This window comes from Schistocerca americana, chromosome X (assembly GCF_021461395.2).
Source record: "Schistocerca americana isolate TAMUIC-IGC-003095 chromosome X, iqSchAmer2.1, whole genome shotgun sequence".
NCBI lineage: Eukaryota > Metazoa > Arthropoda > Insecta > Orthoptera > Acrididae > Schistocerca > Schistocerca americana.
This window is the reverse complement of record NC_060130.1, coordinates 946,744,237-946,764,048: the sequence shown is the minus strand read 5'-3', so window position 1 is coordinate 946,764,048 and position 19,812 is coordinate 946,744,237. Positions and strand designations below refer to the sequence as shown.

The 19,812-nt window shown below is 35.8% G+C and overlaps 1 protein-coding gene across 1 annotated transcript in view; it reads right to left on the bottom strand.

The window, feature by feature from the left end:
- Positions 1 to 19,812, bottom strand: part of LOC124556419 (dynein axonemal heavy chain 5) — an 876,134-nt gene that overhangs the window by 682,981 nt on the left and 173,341 nt on the right. The window contains exons 16-17 of the mRNA XM_047130377.1: positions 16,143 to 16,324; positions 920 to 1,126 (exon numbers count right to left, since the gene is read on the bottom strand). Of these exons, the coding sequence (XP_046986333.1) occupies positions 920 to 1,126; positions 16,143 to 16,324 (389 nt within the window). The remainder of the gene's footprint in view (positions 1 to 919; positions 1,127 to 16,142; positions 16,325 to 19,812) is intronic.

The following is a 19,812-nucleotide window of genomic DNA, read 5'->3' as shown; positions in this document are numbered from 1 at the left end:
GCGAGTGAGACAGGGTTGTAGCCCCTCCCCGATGCTATTCAATCTGTACATTGAGCAAGCAGTAAAGGAAACAAAAGAAAAATTCGGAGTAGGTATTAAAATCCATGGAGAAGAAATAAAAACTTTGAGGTTCGCCGATGACAATGTAATTCTGTCAGAGACAGAGAAGGACTTGGAAGAGCAGTTTAACGGAATGGGCAGTGTCTTGAAAGGAGGGTATAAGATGAACATGAACAAAAGCAAAACGTGGATAATGGAATGTAGTCGAATTAAATCGGGTGATGCTGAGGGAATTACATTAGGAAATGGGACACTTAAAGTAGTAAAGGAGTTTTGCTATTTGGGGAGCAAAATAACTGATGATGGTCGAAGTAGAGAGGATATAAAATGTAGACTGGCAATGGCAAGGAAAGCGTTTCTGAAGAAGAGAAATTTATTAACATAGAGTATAGATTTAAGTGTCAGGAAATTGTTTCTGAAAGTATTAGTATGGAGTGCAGCCATGTATGGAAGTGAGACATGGACGATAAATAGTTTAGACAAGAAGAGGATAGAAGCTTTCGAAATGTGGTACTACAGAAGAATGCTGAAGATTAGATGGGTAGATCACATAACTAATGAGGAGGTATTGAATAGAATTGGGGAGAAGAGGAGTTTGTATCACAATTTGGTACTGGAGGGCAGCGTGGAGGGTAAAAATCGTAGAGGGAGTCCAAGAGATGAACACACTAAGCAGATTCAGAAGGATGTAGGCTGCAGTAGGTACTGGGAGATGAAGAAGCTTGCACAGGATAGAGTAGCATGGAGAGCTGCATCAAACCAGTCTGAGGACTGAAGACCACAACAACAACAAACCACAGTGTATTGAGCAAAGTGACTTGCGGAATACTTAACTAGCTAGCTAAGTACCGTGACAGACCTGCAGCGAGTCGTTGACCAGCGTGAAGTACTTGGTGTTGGCCAGCAGCGTCTGCGTGACGACAGGCAGGGGCACGTCCATCTTGGCGAGGCAGTCGGCCTCGCGCAGCACGAGGCGCACGCGGTTGTCCAGGTTCACCGCCAGCCCCGCCGGCTCCTCGTTCAGTGTCAACAGCGTGCGCGACAAACCCTCCTCCACGACCCACGCCTGCAACCGATTAATGATTTTGCCTTTACTAATACGACGCAGAGGAAAAGAGGCTGCTCGCAGTACTCATTGGACTACTCTTTCACCGAATTTCACCAACTCCGTGGCAGTGGACTAGGGTTATTGCTGAAACAACTGGTTTTCGGTTATATCCTTGTTTTTCACACGAGATTAATGTCAGTGTTAGAACCGTTCAAAACAATCGGTTACTGAAATAATCGAGTTTCCGTTTTTTATTCCTGTTACTTCCTGAAATAAATGCAGAAATCGAAGGAAGACTAAAAAATTTTGCCCCTCTGTTTGCAGATACATAGAATTAAAATGCTAAATTAAATGTGCAAATAAAAGAAAACTCCATCCACCGTTCACTTCTTTTCTCAAAAGTCGTAAGTGGTTAAATACTGCAAAAAGTCAACACTGCTCTCTTGTTGATGCTAATGTTTTGAAACTCTGCTCAAAAATCGTGTTGTAATCGGAAATCATACCACTATTTTGGCCTTACTGATAGTCAGTTTGAAAACTGAAGTTAAACAACCCTGTTTTTCGTGATAATTTGTCCGTTTTCAAGGGCTACAAGCACATAAAGGCATATTATGTAGACACGGACAGGAGATCAGCTACATTCTACTTTTATTGCATACTGTGATTGAAATGTTGTTAAGTTTTTTATCTATTACTGTTACGAGAATCCTCTTACTCACTTTTATTTCGTAGAAATGATAGGCAAAGCTTTAATTTTAGCAATTGAACCACTGTACTTCGTTACTACATCACTTCGTAAAAATATTTCCACGTTACGGTTGGTGCCATTCTGCAGTACAACGCAGAACGGTAATATGAAAATTTTCCATAGTGATGTAGAAGGCGCAAAAAAAAGAGAAGCGAACAATAACGTAGCAGAAAGTAAGGCGAATAATGTTGTTACACTGCGTGGTTGTGTTAGTATCAATTCAATGGATGTCTATAGTTTAAACAGAACTTTATAGTAATGCCAGTTTGAAAGTGCTAAAAATTGCATGGAAAGACTCAATATGTATCTGAGCAGTGATAAAAGTAATTCTTTTGCCTGTGAAGTGAAAATCAGTTCCGGAAGTTGTTTAAAGAGTAATTCGTAATAGCGAGGTTTGGTATGCCTGTTAGACTACACGACGAGGGGGCAAGGAAATGATGGCGTTATTGCTCGATAAATAATAATTACCAGCTGCAGATGGATGTTAGCATAAGAATAATTCAAGAGCAATGTAAATGTTAAAGCTGATACGTCAAGAGGAATATAGGCAAAAAACTCGTAGTTTTCACATCCAGCAGCCCTGAGTTTAATGTTCATCGTTAAGTGAGCACTTCTATAAAGTATAGTCAGGAACCAAGTCAAGAACTTTTGAGTTTTATTTATCCTTAAAAGTAAATTTCCGTTTGATAATAACTGTTTCTTGGAAAATATAAAGTAGAAGCTTACATCTTTTGTTATTTAGCAGCCATCTTAATCAGAATCATTGTTAAGTATGAACAGAATTCATGACAAAATTAGCATCATTATCTCATGAAATATGTAAGCAATGAAACCTAAGCTATGGATACAGGAGAAAGAGCCGTTTATGTTGACTAGAGTGCATCACCTGATAAAAATGCACTATTAATTGTACAGATTCTTCTCAGAGACATTTAATGAGTAAAACGGCATTAATTTCTGACCGCATAGTAAACAGATATTACTGAATTTCAGACAAACAGCAGTTTCTAGATTTGTCAGATATACACTTCATTACATATGAAAGCAATAGTCACAACAATAAATAAAGAATTACGCTACTCAATTCAGGGTTTGTATTATACGATTTTGGTTCTGAGTTTCAGTGATAAGCTGCATTTTGTTCAGAACATTATTGAAATAATATACGTTTCTGCCACCTCAATATTTAGTATCAGAATTTCATAAAGTCAATGTATCCACCTATACTGTGTTAAACTTGTTCACATTAACATCTTTACACATTAAATTATAGAAACAGCACTACATAAATCTAGATTGTGAGTAGTTTTTCTCTAGCATTCATAACAGCAGTAACAAACGGACAGCAAGGTAGCTAATACCTAGTTGCTACGAAATAAGGTACCCAGAGTCAGCAGCAAATTAGTTTCCTGATGTCACAGGTCATTCTGTGTGTGGCAGTCAGCCTGTACACATCGGTCATGACATAACATATGGGCGAATTGTCTGTGCATTTTCAGACTTGTAAAGGGGATAGATTTTGAGCAGCAAACAATCGCGCAAATACTTTAATATTCGTTCACATTTATAAAAATTCTGTGCCAGGGGGACAAACATTCAGAGCTGGCTGCAACCTTCACATTTCGTGGACATTTGATGATGTGAGGAATTGAACTTTAACTTCTTTCAGTTACATTTTTGGAACTAATACTGGATATAGTATGAGAATCTACTCGTGACTTCTCATGTTTTAATATGTTGATCTCAATATTTATGAGTTGGCGAACACTTGTGTTTACTTAAAGGAGTGGAACTCTGAATCATCCGTCGATTCTTCATAGAACAACATTATAATAAATGAAAAGCGCTAGTTTCCTATTGTCATACAGTATTACTTTTATTGTGTTAATGTCTGAAGATGGCCTTGTAAAACGAAAACAGGTTAACCCAATAAAAGTAATATTGTACAACAAAAGCAAATTAGCACTTTTCATTTATTAGAATGGAACGGTGTTTTTCGCGTAACAGTGAGGTTTATATACTATTCTGGAACTCTGCCACCATTCTAATCACGTGTTTAAGCAAGCTTTAACTGCAAGTCATGTTTATTATTACTTTTATTTACTGCATAAATAGTAGATGTATTTTGTATATTCAGACACACTAAGACAACATTAAACTAAATATTATATTTTATAAGTAAAAGAACTCATTTTTTATAATTCAGTATAAAATTATGTATATTTTAATTAAATTAACCGATTTTAGAAAATTAACTAAATACCTACTTTTGATAATAAAACAACTAATTATAATAATCAAACGATGTATTTAATTTACAATACTATTTTAACATCATAATATGTGTTAGTTAAGAAAAGTAAGTTATTTTTAAAAATTTTAAACTGTGATCATAAGTAAATAAATTAAAATGTATTAGATAACAAAGTAAATTAGTTTAAAAAATCACATTGTGAAGGTAAGTAAATAAATAAAATGTATTAGTTAAAACAGAAGTACATTTAAAAAAAAAATTTAGATTGAGAACTCTATATCATGAAATTCATTATTTCTATTTAAGTTTTTCATTCCTTTATATTTCAGTTTCATTTGTCCTTTTTTAATTATTTCAAAATCATCAATTAATTTAGAATATCTACTTGGTAAAATAACTTTAAAATCATTATTGAGTTCTAGACAAAGTTGTTCTCCATATCTAGTACAAAATATTCACAGTTCATAATATTATATAAAACATTTTTCTCTAGCCCATTTACTTTTTTAATTTTTTTAGAAATACTTATATTGTTGAGCTTCTTGATTAAAGTAGTTTCCATTTATATAGAAAATTTTTGATTAGTTTTACAAAACAAATTTGTAGTTTATATTCAATATATTTTTTAAAAATTGTAATTTAGAATTCATAGATAAATGATTGATTGACAATTATTCTTTTTTTTAAATTTTATAAATCTAGTAAAAATTATTTGTTATAAATGGAGAACCTAAACGAAATGTGAACTAAACTAAAACAAACTCATGATAAATATGATTTAAATTTGAAACATCTTGTCAAAAAATATTTAAAAACTTTAAATTGTCTCTGTTTTGGTATTTTTGAATAAGATTGAGCTAAATAAAAGCAATATATACCTTTGTATCAACCTCTAGTAAAATTATTTGTTATAAATGGAGAACCTAAACGAAATGTGAACTAAACTAAAACAAACTCATGATAAATATGATTTAAATTTGAAACATCTTGTCAAAAAATATTTAAAAACTTTAAATTGTCTCTGTTTTGGTATTTTTGAATAAGATTGAGCTAAATAAAAGCAATATATATCTTTGTATCAACCTCTAGTAAAATTATTTAGAACGAAATCTTGACTTTGTAAAATGAAGTTGTCTAATATAACAACTGAATTATCTTCATTATTTTTAATAAAACTAACAATATGTTTATAATTTTGTCTTCAATTTTTTTACATTGTTTTATAAATTCTTGATATTTTGGTTGTTCTAAACTTTTTGAATAGACAGACATACAACTGTTTACTTTTATTCCAGTTTAACCATCCTGTAGCTAAAATGTAATTATCAATCATTAATGTTGTTTATCCACAACCACTTGGTCCAATTATTGCACATATTACAGAATTTGATAGGACTTCACCATATTCGTATTTTAACTTATTTTCTGGAATTCTTACTTAAAGTTCATAATCTGTTTTGTTCATTTATTAATAATTTTTTCATTTATCAATAATATTTTCACTTACTAATAATTTTTCAGTTAAAATTTTTAGTTAATACTTATTTTGATTTGTTTATAATTTTTTCTTTTATTAATAATTTCTTCATTTATTAATAATTTTTTCATTTATTATTAATATTTCAGTACTAAATGAATAGGTTATTTGAACTTAGTGATAAATCTTCTATACTTAGAAAACGATTAATTGTTCCAATTTGTGATAATTATACTAATGTTTCATTAGTTGGTTTTTCTTCAACTTTATTAACACCAAATATTACATCAAAAAAATAATAAACTTTATTGTGATAGAGAAACAATAGAAACTCCTGTAGGTCAATATATTTTAAATAGTTTTAAAAAAATTATACATTTGAAAAACCTAATATACACACTAAAGGAGATGAAATTTTAAACAGAATTGTTATTTAAAGTGACGTAAAATTATATATGGATATAGAAGATAGTAATGGAAGTTTACTTGGTTTTAATAATCATATTGTTCAAGCTAATGAAGAATCTGTAGCTGAAAATGTTCTTAAGATTATTCCTTTTGAATAAATTAATATAAATTTTTATCTTGCTGATAGAATGTACATAAAGCATAATCATGATTTTTATAGATAAACTAATATTATTGCTTCATCAAAAACAATTTAGAATTTGATGGACCAATAATTTATGAACCAAATTATCCAATGAATGTTCCTATTTTTAACACAATTCAAGATTTAGATGTTACTATAACTGATGAAAACGATAAATTAATTGACTTAAATGGTGCTACTGTAACAGTTATTTTATAAATATTTTAATATCTTAATAAATTCTTTCCTTAATAAAGCATGAATAAAAATGAAAGTTATCAGTTTTGTTCATTTCCTGTTAATGAAAAAACCAAAAGTAATTTAAATGTTCCTAACAAAGATACAGAAATTGAAATAAATATTGGTGATGGTTGGCTTCATTCAAGTAATGTATAATTATACAGGAAATTTTGTATTATTAGAAATGATGGTATATATTTTCCAATTTATGATGGAAAATTAAATGAAAAATTAATTGATAATTATGTAACTAAATTGTTTGAATTTATAATGATAAAAAAAGTAAATAATATATTATTGAGAATTGAACATCCTTTTATTTAATCAACAGTTTTAATACATTTAACTTCCTCTTTTACTGACAAAGTAAGTTCAGAAGGACATATTCTTAATACAGGAAAAGTAAATGGTAGAAAATATGAAGTACTTTGTCCTTTATCAATGCTTTGTGGACCTTTTAAAGATTATAACGAAATTATGTTTGAAGGAAACTTAACTGTAGTTTTTACTCATAGTTCAAGTTCTGGAGATGCAATTTTATGTAGGTTTGATAAAAATGATGTCAGTGTTAAAATAAAAGATACACTTCCTAAAGAAGGAAAACAGTTATAGAATCTATGGAAATTCGTGTCACTGTTAAATATGAACCAAATTATGAACTTCAAACAGAAGAATTTGCTGGATTATCTGGTAAAAACAATTTTCAACTAGTTATAACAAATTGCTATAACTCTATAGAATTTAATATGCCATATTTTGTTTTTATTATATTTCAGACAAATCGAAAAAACAATCAATTAGTTGGTTCATCATTATTTGATCATGTTAAACTACAGAATATATATTTAAAAAATATTAAATATGAGGTTTTTCGTCAAGAAATGTGGAATATTAATCCACCAAATGATTTTCTAAAAGCATATGATGCATTTCTTGATTTTAATAGAATTACTTTACGAAAATCAGATATTGATATTAATCCATTTAGTTTTAAAACTAATTATCCAATTTATGTAATTAATATGACACATCTATAGTTGTGTTATAACTACACAAAAAAGAAATATGAAACTTTGTGTAACTTTTAATGATAAAATTCCAAATGATACACTTGCTGATATAATTATCTATGGTAAAAAAACCTTACATGTGATGATTAACATAGATTACTTGCTGAAAATTATTAATTATTAATATTTGCTTCTATATAAATGAATGAAAAACTTGAAAATTTATAAAAGTGTTAACTTTATGCTTATATACATTTCTGGAACATTTTAAGAAAGATAGAAAAAACTAAAAAAGAAAATTTTAATACAATACACTTATGTAAAATAATGCATTTTATTTATTTTCGTACATACACAGTTTAAAATTTCTAAAAATAACTTACTTTTTTAACTAATACCTTGTAATTAATTTTCTTACCTTCACAATGTGATGTTTTAAAATAATGTCCTTTTTTAACAAATACATTTTAAACTTTTAAAAATAGCTTACTTTTCTCAACTAATACATATTATTGTGTTAAAATTGTATTGTAAATTAAATAAATCATTTGATTGTTATAATTAGGTGTTTTATTATAAATAATAGGTATTTAGTTAAGGTTCTAAAATCGGTTGATTTAATTAAAATATACTAAATTTTATACTGAATTTTAAAAATCAATGTTTTATTTATAAAATATAGTGTATGTGTCTCAGAACGTACAAAATATATCTTCTGAAAATGAATTACTGAAGGACCACCTTTCTTAACAATTTTCATTTTTGAGTGACTGAATAAATTAGTTCATTTTACTTCACACTTTCAGATATTGAGTAGAATATAATCCTTTTTTCATTATATTATTATTATTATTATTATTATTATTATTTATTGCAGCTTCTTTACTTAATATTTCTCATTATTTATTCTGTAGGATCACAGATTACCATATTTTTGCAGCAAGTTTAGCTGTTGGGAATGAAAAGAGACATGTATGTCTGAAACTTATGACTACATCAAACCATAATTCTAAACAGAGCTGTGTGTAGCTCAGATGTGTCAACTGATGAAACTCATTTCCTGAATTTATTACGTAAAATGCATTATTACTGGTAAGTCGCAACTGTCTTCCAACAGTGCGCCACTGATATTGCGATATGGTCTTAGCATGGGACGACATGTGTGACTTACTTGCTGAGGTTCCTGTGTAACATATTGTCCATTTCTCTCATCTTCACATAAAGTGAACAGGTAACTCGTGCTCATTACACACTTATGGCTACAACACATGGAAATTTCTTATTTTAAAATAAAAGCAGTGGAATATATTCACTTTAATTGAATGTCTTATTATGACAGTATTTTACACTGAAACAATAGCTTTTTCTATGCCCCAAGTTCTTCTAACAAGAATTCAGAGTCTATAGCAAACGCAGAAGTTTCACGGCATGCAGCATGTACTAATCCTCTATAAACAGCTCTAATGACATGTTGTGAAGTCCATAATCTGTTAAATTCTTCTCATTATGAACAAATGCGATCTTAACCTACCACAGCCATTTATTCTCTCCGCTGCAATAAACAACAAATTCTGCTCACAGAAGAAGTTGCACATACTGGGTTGGTGTAGGTACATGATCTGTGTAGAGCCCACTGCTATGGATGCTACCTTAAGACTAACGTCCTGATACACATTGACCAGTCGTAAAGTAGTTTAGACATAAGGGCTAGAAAGGAAATCGCTAGTCATAATATACACAACGGTCTACATGTTCCTACAAAATAACTCCCACTCAAAGGTATTCAGTCGACACTTCTCATCGCTACTATATATGCACATCACCTTTCTGCTGCAAAGTAGCAGTTACAGGTTTATCGCCATCAAATACTGTGCATATACCCAAACAACATTTTTAATTTACGAAATTTTACTGTGTATTACATAGGAAATAGAACATATCACATTTCAAAGAACATCTATAAAAATATTTCATTCGATTTATCTGTATGAAAACATACAAAAGACTAATGGTGTCTGTTCAGTGAGGCAGCCTGCCTTAAACGTAACACAAGTTTCGCAGGCAAGCGGCGCTGGTGCATTCTTTTTCATGTTAATTCACCAAATATAATATCTTTACAATATAGTAGGGACATAACATCATTATTTTTATACAAAAACTTAAAAGACTAACAGAATGTGTAGTGGACTAATGTTACGTTGTGACTGATGTAACACGAAAGCAGTACTGCTCCAGTGCCGCCATAGGTTAAAGTTGTATTTTGTTTCAGGCTGCCTTGCTCAATTATGGTACGTGCTTGAGCCTAGAAATCTGATGAAATAATGTATATCGATATCCTTTTAAATGTTTTGTTTACAACTATTTGCTTAGTGTAAAATTGCCTTTATTTGCTCTCAATACTCGTATCCAATAGCTTCTGGTGGTGAAATTGGCCAAACGCGCCAAGTTATATGCTTTACGTAAATAAAAAGCAATCAAGATGGTACACTGTACTAATTATATTTTATGAAAAAAGTGATTCGGCTATCTGTGTCTCAGTTTTTCACATTTTATGATAAGTGTGTCAGAACCAAAACTCAATCGTCAGCACTGTAAACATGCAATGGTAAATTAAGATCCTCTTTGATCCTAATTAGAAATATCTGGCAGAATATGGAATTCACATCAAATCATTTAATAGGACATCAATACACAGTATCTCTTCAGTCATCTATGTCAAGGGGGGACATTGGTGAAAAACACACACTATTTCAAAAATGCACCAAATCCACAGTTTTGGAGATATGGCAATGAAATTTTGTACCACGCTTTACATGAATATAACACGTTTACATATAAACTCCTTTGAGTGTATATATATATATATATATATATATATATATATATATAATGAATGAAATTTGAAATTTTATTTTCAAAAAATAATGTATGTTCCTTTTCCTCATAAAGTATTCAAGAGATTTCTACAAAAAATTCTCTATTTCATCTCTTTATATGTTGTAAGCTTCTCTCATGAGGTTTTTGCAATAGGTCAAATAGGAGAATTTTCATAAATTTTTTATTATAATTCCACAAGTACAGTTTTAAATTCATACAAAATTCCAAGCACTTTGCTCCATATCACAGCTTTCAATCAGAATTTCAAAATTTACTCCTGAGACAACGTTTATTAGGTTTACCAAAATATGTGTACAAAATTTCATAATTCTAGCATTCATAGAATCTGAGAAAAAAATACATAAACTTTAGAAAACAAACTTTTAAGGAAACTCAATTTAAAGTTCACCCTAACTTTTTTTCCTTATGTCACTTCTTCAGAAGGCACCACATTTGTACTGTGGGTCGTCTTTCCCTTCAAGGCTTCTCTTCTGGTTTCTTGTTGTCTGTCTTCTTTCCTTTACCAGGTCTTCAACTGACTTCTCAGCTGCAGATATGTGCTGTAAATCTATTTTTCTCAGGATGTCTTGAGTAAAATTTCCTATCTTGAAGCCCATTCTTTCTAGTACCTTCATCCTCCCGACGTTCCCATCATTAAATACAGTAACTGCATCATGCGTTGCAATTCTGACAACTGTAGCAGATGCAAATGTGTTTTTAGGGCATCGTTTCCATATGAGTGAATTTCCAGACTGATTTGGATTTTGGGTTTTTCCATGAGCACACTTTTTGAGAAATGCAGGATCAGCCAGAAACCTGTAAGTGCGCTTGACAAGATCCAGGATAAAACATGGGAGCCATACATCGTGAATGTAATGGTTGTTATCCCTCTGAGCTTCTAGATATTTACACCAGCTAATGTGGCCGTGTCACACTTTTAATTAATTTTCAGGCACTTCGGATGCGATTTCAACATTGAAACTTTGGGAAATTATTGTCCATGAGTTGTACTAACAAATAAAAGATAAATCGAAAGTTGACATTTTTGCTCAATTTCATCAACGTCCCCCCTTACGAGGACGTACCATAATCCAGTGACCCAGCCCGTCTTAAATAAAATACATCTGTAGGGGATAGGTGGTGCTGGAGTTTTCATGTTAAATCATTCAGAACGTCACATAGGTCCATAAATAACATCAGAAGTGGTCCCCATTTTGTATTTCACCATTTTATTCTTTCTGTGTCTTTTCTGTATATGTCACTTGTTAATGGTACGAGACAACTGAACAGTACTCGGTATTCTCTTAATCCTGTAGCTTTTCTTGAATAAGCTACACAAATACGCTGATTTGGGTCATAATGATGCGAGTGGTCTTTAACGATGTAAACTAATAAATTCTGAAAAATGTTTATAAATTGAAATTTAAGTTCTGTTTGCAACAAAATAAAAAAATTTTCAGCATTACAAGTAACTTAGAAGAAACTGGCTCTCAAAGGGATGTGGTGCAATGGAGTTTTTACTCAGTTTGAAGATGAACAAAACAGAAAATTATCATCTAATTTACAATGGAAATCACAGTAAATTCGTAGAATGTCAGTTTCTTGGTCTAAGAAAGAATAGGGTATTATTTGGCACAAAATAAGTATTACAGTGTAAGCAGCTAATGGTCATATCAATGATGCACAAGAACAAATATTTCTAGCACATATTTTTGAATTTGACAAAGCAGAAGCTGTTAAGAACACGAAGAAATGGTACATAATGCGAATTTTACAAACATGTATTTTACCATTCGTGCGATTCGTAGGAGTTTCCTTGCTACAACTTGGTGAACAGAACTTGCCTCTGGCACGTTTGGATTTTTGATTTTCGCGAATGGAGGTTCCTGACGAAGAATTTTATGTTTGTATTCTTTAAGCTGTGTGGCCACTATTTGTTCATTTCATGACACCTTCCTTCTACCTTCAGTAAAAGGGTGACTAGGAGTCTTCCCAGTTCATCAGGAAATATTCTTGTTTTGTAAAGAATACTTATATTCCACCCTGAATAGATTTATCTCCCTACTAAAAAAGAGTTTCAGGCATAGCTATTTATCATTGACAAACTGTTGATTTTTCTCTTGCATTTGTAGGTAGCAATAAACTGATCCAACGTGTTTAATGCTCCATAAGTTGCGTAGTAGTCCAATATCATAATTCGGTTATTGTCTTCTCTGTTGCTTGTTTCCTTAAGTTTCTGCATTGTGCTGATCAAGACAACATTTCAAAAACAGCAAACAAAGATATGCGTTGTTATATAAAAGTACACTTTGCACGTAACTCAGGCGAGTAGAGGGAAAATTCTGCTGCCGATAATTTTACATGTGGTGAATTTTTGAACATCCGGGTCAGAGCCTTCGTGTTTTATCCAACTATTTTATAATGACTCGTCTTGTCTGTGATCACAAGTGTAACACATTAAGGTATAACAAGGGGGAGGAAACCGTTTTTTTTTTTCAATTGTGCTTTAAGCTACGCAGAATGGATAGAGAGAAAGAAATACATTAAATTTCGAGAGCGAATGTTTCAATACATAAGCGTTATGGAAAAACAAACTAATTTATGGTTCATATTGACACGAAGGTACCAACAGAGTTAAAGTGTTATTTGTGTTTCATCAGGATTTATTCAGGCATCTGCCTTTCACCTAAAAAAGATTTATGTGGCTTCTCCTCCTTAAATTGCTCTGCATGAAAACTTGTCGATTTTTGACATTTGTGACAGAACCCTGTGAGTGTTCTGTGGTAGTTTCGCCTATATACGCATATTATACGTTAACTGCTTAAAGGTAGGGAATGAAGCCAATCATTGCATCAAGCAGAGCCCTCATGTATAATCCAACAATTTTATAATGGCTCATCTCACCTGTGGACTAATGTTAAGTCCACAGATAGCCTCACAGGATTTATGCCTGCAAGTGTGGGAGAGAAGGAGTAAAGGATGGGATGTCATCATACAAGACATCAGTTCATTAGAAGAAGCCATGCGGAAACGTGCTTTAATAATACAAGGTGTGGTTTTGAACAACTGACATATAATTTCTTATGCGGACTGATAGTAGTTTATTTTCAGTTAATTGTCATATTGCTCGTGAAACAGAGTCGTATTACATTATCGGCTGCGAGGTCCCTTGGAGTATGTTCAGCAGGCCAGCTGTTAACATTTCCTTTCTTCGCTCAGAATTACACCTTCACTTCGGACAGTGTGAGAGCGTGCGAGGGCATACTGATTTTTCACGCCACCTCTCCTCCAGTCCATAGTACCGTTTACTACGAGTAGTTTTATTTTTACATACATGTCAATATACAAAGTTCTCAGATAACTTTCGGAGAATAAGACAGTGTGAAAACTAAGACTCTCGAAAATGGCAAGGAATTCTAAAAATTTCGAGCTGTGTTTAGCACAGGATACTTTGCAGTTTTTCGACCATGTGGAAGGGATGCACGTCCTGGCCACCTGCAGAAAACATTCCAGCCAGGTAAAGGCCCACTGTCACAGGACGACCATACTGCCAATAACTAATCCGATACAGTACGCGAGTTCACAGGCAGAACCGACAAACTACAGGTAGTTAAGTAACGCACAACAGAAACAGAAAAGCCCTCCGCTAGGAAAGAAATAGCAGAAAAACTGACTATCCCAAATGTAGGCGAAAACGATTGAAAGAAATTGCATGACCCTAGTGTTCAGACGTGTGTTCTCAATCCAGGTACTAACTGATAATGGCAATTTTATATCGTTTAAATTACGAGGTTGTAAAGGTGGCCCGAGTTTGTTGCTGTTACAGCTATTAAATGAATTGTGTGAGACAGGCACTTCTCAAATTTTCCGACAAATGATTTTCATATGATACGTTTCTCTGAATTAAATTTTCTTGTATGTTATGCTAGAGTAATTTATTAGGCACTGACATAAACAAATACTAAACTGCCAGGCATCCGAGGCGTGTTAAAATTGGATGTGACGGCAAGTTACAGACAGACAGACCCATTAAAATTGCTACATCAAGAAGAAATGCAGATGATAAACGGGTATTCATTGGACAAATATATTATACTAGAACTGACATGAGATTATATTTTCACGCAATTTGGGTGCATAGATCCTGAGAATTTAGTACCCAGAACAACCACCTCTGGCCGTAATAACGGCCTTGATACGCCTGGGCATTGAGTCAAACAGAGCTTGGATGGCGTGTACAGGTACAGCTGCCCATGCAGCTTCAACACGATACCACAGTTCATCAACAGTAGTGACTGGCGTTTTGTGACGAGTCATTTGCTCGGCCACTATTGACCAGACGTTTTCAGTTGGTGAGAGATCTGGAGAATGTGCTGGCCAGGGCAGCAGTCGAACATTTTCTGTATCCAAAAAGGCCCATACAGGACCTGCAACATGCAGTCGTGCATTATCCTGCTGAAATGTAGGGTTTCGCAGGGATCGAATGAAGGGTAGAGCCACGGGTCGTAACACATCTGATATGTAACGTCCACTGTTCAAAGTTCCGTCAAATGCGAACAAGAGGTGACCGAGACGTGTAACCAATGGCACCCCATACCATCACGCCGGGTGATACGCCAGTATGGCAATGAGGAACAGACCTTTCCAATGCGCGTTCACCGCAATGTCACCAAACACGGATGCGACCATCATGATGCTGTTAACAGAACCTGGATTCATCCGAAAAAATGACGTTTTGCCATTGGCGCACCCAGGTTCGTCGTTGAGTACACCATCGCAGGCGCTCCTGTCTGTGGTGCAGCGTCAAGGGTAACCGCAACCATGGTCTCCGAGCTGATAGTCCATGCTACTGCAAACGTCGTCGAACTGTTCGTGCAGATGGTTGCTGTCTTGCAAACGTCCCATCTGTTGATTCAGGGATAGAGACGTGGCTGCACGATCCGTTACAGCCATCCGGATAAGATGCCTGTCATCTCGACTGCTAGTGATACGAGGCCGTTGGGATCCAGCACGGCGTTCCGTATTACCGTCCTGAACCCACCGATTCCATATTCTGCTAACAGTCATTGGATCTCGACCAGCGTGAGCAGCAATGCCACTATACGATAAATTGCAATCGCGATAGGCTACGATCCGACCTTTGTCAAAGTCGGAAACGTGATGGTACGCATTTCTCGTCCTTACCCGAGGCATCAAAACAACGTTTCACCAGGCGACGCCGGTCAACTGCTGTTGGTGTATGAGAAATCGGTTGGAAACTTTCCTCATATCAGCACGTTGTAGGTGTCGCCAGCGGCGCCAACCTTGTGTGAATGCTCTTAAAAGCTAATCAATTGCAAATCACAGCATCTTCTTCCTGTCGGTTAAATTTCGCGTCTGTAACACGTCAGCTTCGTGGTGTAGCAATTTTAATGGCCAGTAGTGTATAAACTCTATATCTTTCTAATTTTATGCCTTCTTCATACATTAATTGTTTATTTAAACATTTATGTATCCTGATTAGTTTTAAGTTTCCTAGTGTTCAAAGATGCAACTTCGTTGAAATACTGTGAAAACAAATTATGTTCATATTATGTATGAGTACAATTAAATATTGTCAAAATACAATCTGTGTCTTAGTCACTACGTGGCAGATCATTTGTAAATGGTAGGAAATAAAATAAAATGAATCACATGTCCTTACTATACGAAAAACTAGCAGGTTAACTCTGAGTCGAGCGACACTGCACAGTTGTGCTTTAGATACCTGGGATAGGAAGAAGTGCGCTTATTGTCTCCCGATAATGACTTCAGTACTAATACAAAGTGTGTAAAAGTATATGATAGTGGTACTGACGTTCTGGTTCATCCAGGCGTCGATGGTTTCCGCCTCGTAGGCGAGCTGCGCGGCGGCGACGTGTCCGTGCCTGCGCACCAGGTCCGCCGTGGCCGCCATGCCGCGCAGCACGGCGTGCGAGGACGCGCTGCGCACCAGCTCCCACAGGTACGAGTACAGCGACCGCACCCACGCGATGCGCCCTGCGCACAACACGCGCCAGTCGCCACATCTGCAGCTTACGCCAAGTAAGCGTCTTGCCTTTACGAGAACCGTTCCTTTCGATTTGGTTTCGTAGCTCTCGGAAACTCACACAGAACAGGAATTGAGGGACTTAGTGCCAGAGGGAACCATCCCGGGCATGGGTAAATAATAGAAAAACACGATTTTATTTGAATTTTTTTCAGAAAGAAATAATATGCTAAAGTCTACTTACAGTGTGTCGCCAATCTTCCGTTCTTTACTGCTGCTGGCGATTCGTTCCCGTTGTTTTTAGCCGATCTGGTGATATTATGCGGTAACCAATGAGAATCACTCAGTCTTATAATCTCGGCTGCCACACATATATCGCTACTTTTTTCTGAATACCGGGTGATCAAAAAGTCAGTATAAATTTCAAAACTTAATAAACCACAGAGTACGCGAAGGAACTTGCCCCACTTCTAGCAGCATTGTACCGTAGGTCTCTAGAAGAGCGTAGCGTTCCAAAGGATTGGAAAACGGCACAGGTCATCCCAGTTTTCATGAAGGGACATCGAACAAATGTGCAGAACTATAGACCTATATCCCTAACGTCGATCAGTTGTAGAATTTTGGAACACGTATTATGTTCGAGTATAATGATTTTTCTGGAGACTAGAAATCTACCCTGTAGGAATCAGCATGGGTTTCGAAAAAGGCGGTCGTGTGAAACCCAGCTCGCGCTATTCGTCCACGAGACTCAGAGGGCCATAGACACGGGTTCACAGGTACATGCCGTGTTTCTTGACTTCCGTAAGGCGTCCGATAGAGTTCCCCACAGTCGTTTAATGAACAAAGTAAGAGCATATGGACAATCGGACCAATTGTGTGATTGGATTGAAGAGTTCCTAGATAACAGAACGCAGCATGTCATTCTCAATGGAGAAAAGTCTTCCGAAGTAAGAGTGATTTCAGGTGTGCCGCAGGGGAGTGTCGTAGGACCGCTGCTATTCACAATATACATAAATGACCTTGTGGATGACATCGGAAGTTCACTGAGGCTTTTTGCGGATGATGCTGTGGTATATCGAGAGGTTGTAATAATGGAAAATTGTACTGAAATGCAGGAGGATCTGCAGCGAATTGACGCATGGTGCAGGGAATGGCAATTGGATCTCAATGTAGACAAGTGTAATGTGCTGCGAATATACAGAAAGAAAGATCCCTTATCATTTAGCTACAAAATAGCAGGTCAGCAACTGGAACCAGTTAATTCCATAAATTATCTGGGAGTACGCATTAGGAGTGATTTAAAATGGAATGATCATATAAAGTTGATCGTTGGTAAAGCAGATGCCAGACTGAGATTCATTGGAAGAATCCTAAGGAAATGCAATCCGAAAACAAAGGAAGTAGGTTACAGTACGCTTGTTCGCCCGCTGCTTGAATACTGCTCAGCAGTGTGGGATCCGTACCAGATAGGGTTGATAGAAGAGATAGAGAAGATCCAACGGAGAGCAGCGCGCTTCGTTACAGGATCATTTAGTAATCGCGAAAGCGTTACGGAGGTGATAAATAAACTCCAGTGAAGACTCTGCAGGAGAGACGCTCAGTAGCTCGGTACGGGCTTTTGTTGAAGGTTCGTGAACATACCTTCACCGAAGAGTCAAGCAGTATAGTGCTCCCTCCTATGCATATCTCGCGAAGAAACCATGAGGATAAAATGAGAGAGATTAGAGCCCACACAGAAGCATACCGACAATCCTTCTTGCCACGAACAATACGAGACTGGAATAGAAGGGAGAACCGATAGAGGTACTGAAGGTACCCTCCGCCACACATCGTCAGGTGGCTTGCGGAGTTTGGATGTAGATGTAGTATGTAGATATAGAGGTAAAAATTGACAAACATGCTTGGAATGACATGGGGTTTTATTAGAACCAAAAAAAAAAAACAAACCTCATATTACTAAACGCGTGAAAGATCTCTTGCGCGCGTCGTTTGGTGATGATCGTGTGCTCAGCCGCCACTTTCGTCATGCTTGGCCTTCCAGGTTCCCAGACCTCAGTCCGTGCGTTACCAGAAGTGGCAAGTGTGTCGTGGTCGACCGACATCTCTAGGGATGCTGAAAGACAACATCCGACGCCAATGCCTCACCATAACTCCGGACATGCTTTACAGTGCTGTTCACAACATTATTCCTCGACTACAGCTATTGTTGAGGAATGATGGTGGACATATTGAGCATTTCCTGTAAAGAACATCATCTTTGCTTTGTCTTACTTTGTTATGCTAATTATTGCTATTCTGATCAGATGAAGCGCCATCTGTCGCACATTTTTTGAACGTTTGTATTTTTTTGGTTCTAATAAAACCCCATGTCATTCCAAGCATGTGTGTCAATTTGTTCCTCTCTACCTACATTATTCCGTGATTTATTCAGTTTTCAAATTTATACTGACTTTCTGATCACCTGGTATGTCACGATTTCCGAGGTTGTGGTTTGGTTGGGACCCAATTGTATACACTATGCGATGAAAAGTATCCGGACACCTCCAAAAACATACGTTTTCCATATTAGGTGCATTGTGCTGCCACCTACTACCAGATACTCCATAGCAGCGACCTCAGTAGTCATTACACATCGTGAGAGAGCAGAATGGTGCGCTCCGCGGAACTCAACGCACTTAGAACGTGGTCAGGTGACTGAGTGTCACTCCTAAACATCCCTAGCTCCACTGTTTCCGATGTGATAGTGAAAAGAAAACGTGAAGGGGCACGTACAGAACAAAAGCGAACAGGCCGACATCGTCTGTTGACTGTGTAGTAGTGAGACATCAATCCAAACAATCACACAGGAATTACAAACTGCATCAGGATTCACTGTAAGTACTATGACAATTAAGCAGCAGATGAGAAAACTTGGATTTCATTGTCGAACGGCTGCTTATAAATCACACATGACGCCGGTAAATGTCAAACGGCGCCTCGCTTAGTGTAAGGAGCGTAAACATTGGACGATTGAACAGTGGAAAAACGTTGTTTGGAGTGACAAATCACGGTACACAATTTGGCGATCTCATGGCAGGGTGTGGGTATGGCGAATGCCCGGTGAACGTCATCTGCCAGTGTGTGTAGTGCTACCTTGTTATTTTGTGTGGTACTATCACAGCACAGGCCTACATTGATGTTTCAAGCACCTTCTTGCTTCCCAATGTTGAAGAGCAATTCGGGGATGGCGACTGCATCTTTCAACACGATCGTGCACCTGTTCGTAATGCACGGTCTGTGGCGGAGTGGTTACACGACAATAACATCCCTATAATGGACTGGCCTGAACAGTGTCCTGACCTGAATCCTACAGAACACCTTTGGGATGTTTTGGAATGCCGACTTCGTTACAGGCCTCACCGGCCGACTTCAATACCTCTCCTCAGAGCAGTACTCCGTGAAGAATGGGCTGTCTTTTCCCAAGAAACCTTCCAGCTCTTGACTGAACGTACGCCTGCGA